This window comes from Ambystoma mexicanum, chromosome 2p, assembly GCF_040938575.1.
Source record: "Ambystoma mexicanum isolate Mex_15411 chromosome 2p, UKY_AmexF1_1, whole genome shotgun sequence".
Taxonomy (NCBI): domain Eukaryota; kingdom Metazoa; phylum Chordata; class Amphibia; order Caudata; family Ambystomatidae; genus Ambystoma; species Ambystoma mexicanum.
This window is the reverse complement of record NC_090923.1, coordinates 1073532608-1073537320: the sequence shown is the minus strand read 5'-3', so window position 1 is coordinate 1073537320 and position 4713 is coordinate 1073532608. Positions and strand designations below refer to the sequence as shown.

At 51.8% G+C, this 4713-nt stretch overlaps 1 protein-coding gene across 1 annotated transcript; it reads right to left on the bottom strand.

Moving 5' to 3' along the window:
* Positions 1–1779: 1779 nt before the first annotated feature.
* CCDC85B (coiled-coil domain containing 85B) lies at positions 1780–4303 on the bottom strand. Its single transcript, XM_069645017.1, has one exon. It carries the CDS (start codon positions 3144–3146, stop codon positions 2544–2546), a length of 603 nt encoding a protein of 200 aa, XP_069501118.1. The 5' UTR covers positions 3147–4303; the 3' UTR covers positions 1780–2543.
* Positions 4304–4713: the final 410 nt, after the last annotated feature.

The following is a 4713-nucleotide window of genomic DNA, read 5'->3' as shown; positions in this document are numbered from 1 at the left end:
CACTACGGCAAGAGAGCAGCACGTCAAAAACACAGGAGACCAAACCTGTGCTCAAGTGCAACCTCACCTGTCACCCTAACGCAGGATGGTCAGTCCCATGTTCAAGCAACACTGCAAACTTCTAAAGTATGATAAATAATTACAACCATTAGCTGGCTATACTACAGTACATCTGTCACAACCATGCAAACGCAACTGCCATACATGACATATTACATGCACAAAGTGCTATGTTGTCTGCATAACTGACAACACGCAACTCCAAATGGCAGAAAACTCCATGGCACGAATACACAACTGTGCTAGGACGCCCTACCGCTACAACTTCAAGGCACGTAAAAGATCCTAGGTAAAAGCCCCTGCACAATAAGTGCTAGAATGCCCCACAACTAAACACCTCCTCTAACCTGGTGTCAGAAACTCATAAAAAGTATGCAGTTGCACCAATGACTCAACACTACAAAACTACATCCGCTCCAGTCACTCGAACCTCAACTCCCACGTAAAGAGCCACTCCTAAACATATACACATATATTCTAAATGAAAATGCAATAGACCCTCACAGAGAAGCGTTGATCAGGGCCCCCCACGCTCTCCATGAAAAAAAGACTGGTCATTCTCCCAACAAAAAAAAATAATCTAGGTGACACATTAAAATGCATGTAAACGGTGTACAAAATACACCCGAACATGCGCATATATGTTACAAACTCCTAACTCCTACTTCAGACCGTGCCCTCACTCTGTGCTCTATTGGTTTATAGATCTCTATTTCAGCCTTCACATCTCCCTACCCATTACTCGCTCGCTGCCCTTCCTCTCTCTCTCAGGCCAGCTGTCCTCACCCTTTGATCATAGCGTAAGTGGCGGAAGAGTATCTCCCCCCCTCACAGATAGATCAAGTATCGCCCCCTGAAGCAGGGTGTCACACTCGACAGATTCTAATACTTAAGAGGAGTCTCACATCCGTGGGCAAAGTGCCTACTCTGATCACTCCCAACAAACTCTTGCACCCTACTGGAGTGCTGCCCCACTCCTGCCCTGGACTAGGATCACTTGCATGTGGATGGATCTAGCCAATGAAGGAGATCACAATAAGTCTCAAAACCCAGCCAGACATGAACAAACAAAAAGGACATTCTGGGATCCTTATTGTTGGAGCAGATGCCGAATGGCGGATTTTCATTGGAGTTCTCTCTTCGGGTCATACTCAAGACTCTTAAACACGTCAAAGGAGCTTGGGGTGCAATTCTGATCACAATAAATGGACCGTAGATTTTACTTGAGGCCTAGTTTGTGACAATTGACATTTTCCTGCAAAACCATCAAATAGCAGTTCAAAATCCTTAATTTGTACACTGTGGCCTGGAAATAGGTTCTCCTGCATGCGGTACACCATAGAAGTAGGTGCTACTTTACACATTATACACATTTACGGCCTCCAAAAAGTACTCCAATGTACGAAATTGCATACTACACAAAGTTTAACAAGTCATCATGTTTGTGAAGGTGGCGGGAGTCAGGGAGAGTTGCATACAGGGTGATGCACAAGGCACTTAAACAACGCACAAAGATTTTCACACAGCATTGGCTTCAAGCAGAACCAAAGGGGCATATCTTTAGATCTAAAAAAGAACCACACTGAGAAAGTAAATGAGGACTGGGCAAAACATGACCCATAGTCTCCTGCAGGACCCAAGAGTAGAGAACAAAGCTAGACACTTGCATGTGCATATATTTCACCACACTAAAAACACATTGGCATGGCAAAATGTGCGTTTTTTTTCTTAAACATATTTATTTTCCACCCTTCAACCACATTGCTTATGATAAACCAACTCTGGCCTCAAGATGCCCACATGCCCTCCCAGTCCACCCCCCAACCCGCAAACAAAAATAGCCATTTACACACAAAATCCTGAAATCTGCAAAACCGACCCGTAAAACAAGCAGAAATAAACTGCCCCTGCTGGAGCACAAAAAAAACCTGCTATTAAGAATCTATTGCTGCGTGTTAGTCCGGCGGTGTACAGGCAGGTTCTGTTGGCATGTCAGGCCGCAAAGCAGCTTTAGTCCTGAGTTTATAGGATTGGCGCTGGGATTGCATGAGGAATTCCACGATGAAAGCGGGAGTGCCTGCTCCCTGAGTGTTACCGCACCAGGCGTTCACGCTGCAGCAATTGGCACCATTGGGAGAGAGATTGTCCAGTCTTGACAACTCTCATTGGCACGGCAAGCCTACTCCTGCAACCCGAGCATGCAGGCCCTCCTGGGCTACTGAACGTTCCCATGCTTCACCACCCACAACAGAAGGCCATGATGCCTACTGCTACCTCTCACTGGCCAAATCTTGGGCGTGCAATGGCTTTGGGGAAGTGGGGATCTTTCAGGAGGAAAGTCGTAACCCCTCTAATATCATCACAGAACTGCAGTTGGATCCTGTCCTCAACTGTTTAGTATTGGTGCCAGCAACACCTTCTGCCTGTCCTCCAATGCACCCACAACCACCCAAACCATTGGTTTCACATGTCATACCAGCAATTTAATCATCTGGTGAACAGGTCAGGTGTAGCTGGTCAGGGCTGCCCACACTGCCCGTACTGGAGCTTCCGTCCCCTAAGTCACGGGGCCCACAGGGCAGGCTGAGCTCGGATGAGCCAATGGGGCTGGGGTCTGAGCCGCGGCTGACACACTCCTCTTCCAGCACCAGGCAGAGTTCCTTGAGGTCCACGTTCTCCTTCACCAGCTCACCCTGCAGCCGCTCCAGCTCAGCCAGCTTCTTCAGGTAGCCACCTAGGTCATCCCGCATCACTTTGGCCGCATGGTGGCCGAAGAGCTGCCATTCACGGGACAGGGTCTTCACCTTGAGCCGGTCGTCGTCCAGGAAGCAGCAGAGCTCGCGCAGCTCCTGGTTCTCCTCCTGCAGCCGATGGTTCACCTGTTTGAGCTCACGGATCTCGGTCAGGTGCTCCTGAAGCTGCTTGTTGACCTCCTTGATGAGCCGGCCACGTTGGATAAGAGCTGTGATCTTCTGGGCTTCCTCCTTCCGCAGCTTCTGCACTAAATCCTCTTTGCTGTAGGTTAGCACCTCCTCATCGGACATCTTGGAGAGATCCCTGCCTTGCAGGTCAGCCTCTGCACTCATCCTGTTACAGGAAAGCCTCACGCTTATGAAGGATCGGCTTCCAGTCTACGGCGCCCTTCCCGGGCACAAGGGGTTGAATAATATATATGGCCTTAAGACTCTATTTCACCCTCAAACGAAATGGAGGTAAAGAAAAGAGTCAGGACCGCTGAGAAATCTGAAACCGTTGTAGCAAAGGGGAAAAAACGAAAAACCCATTCCTTGCAGTTTTACAGAAAATCCGGATTGTGGGAACGTCGCGGAGGGATTAACGAGAAGGCAAGAGGATTACTGGTGGTGTTCGTTGGCACGGAAAAGACAAAACGGCTTTGAGGGGAGAAGGGGATACAAATATAATGGAAGAAGATTCTATGGTTCATAAAGTGCCCTCCATCCTCCTTGGCTGGTTATCAGATAATAGTCAATAGACGGCGGACGTGAACATCTCTATTCCCATCCAAACCTTTCATGTGTCCAGAGAAAAGAGGCGATATTCCAAGCCCGGCCAATGTTCGGAGAAAAGAGTCGGAGCCGTGCTTGCCTTTGCCCCTACCCACGGCCGCCTCAATGTCTCCTCCTCGATTCATGAATGGGCAAGCGGCAGCATCGGTGGGCGGATGCGGTGCTTGGTGGTGGGATGCCCCGCATCGATCGTCCGCAGCTGGAGCTCTGCCATCCGCAGCATCCTGCCTCGATGGCCGGCGCAAGAGGGTCACTCGGGTTGATCTCGCTAGGCTGGAGGATGGATTCCCGGCAAGAGATCCAGTCACGGAAGAGCCAGGCGCTCCGGTCCCTGGAAGCCAGCGGGAACAAAGCCGAGGGCAAGGCGAAGGGGCGACGGGGAGCGGCCAGGCAGCGCACGGTGCCACTGCCGCAGCTCCGCGGGGATCCGTCTGCCGGGGCTCGGCGCTGGTCTGCGGTGGGGGCCGGCGCTAATGAATTGGAAGAGGAAAGAGCCCTGACGTCAGGATGTCGCTAATAGCCCAGCGCAAAAAAAAATAAAACCACACAATTCCGTCCTGAGGCTCAGGAGGAAATCCTGCCCGCAGATTCCAACAATGGAGGGAGTTCCCCACCGCGTCTCCCGCGGGAGGCCCCACCTGCACCCACCCCCTCCGCTGGACCGGGATGCCCGGCCTTCTGCGCACTGCGTGGCCTTGGGGGGGCTCGTAGTGACGACGCAGCGCCGGAGCCGCACCTGCGCGGGAGGTGTGAGCCGCCGCAGGGGGCGTGCGCGCTCCGCCGGGGCCAGGCCCGCTCTGCCCAATGAGAACGCCAGCTGAAATCACATTGCCATTTATACACAGCTACGCACTTCAGCGTTGTTATTGCCAACCGCGCAGGGGCTCATTTCATCGGACTAGGAAAGGAGTGGAACCTCCTCCGTGCAGCTGCTAAGCAATTCACTGCGATACCCACTGCATGGTGTGCAGGTGGAGTGGACGCCACCCACAAGGCTAGGCTTACAATAGCAGCGGTCAGAGCCCCTGGTGAGCAGGAACGGCCACAACCCTCCCCACTTACCATCTATCACCAGGAGAAGACTCCTCGTGCCGCCCTCAACTGGAGGACGGCAAAGTCATTGAGG

Excerpts from the sequence above, each read along its gene's own strand:
- CCDC85B (XM_069645017.1), bottom strand. The coding sequence starts at position 3,146 with ATGAGTGCAGAGGCTGACCTGCAAGGCAGGGATCTCTCCAAGATGTCC.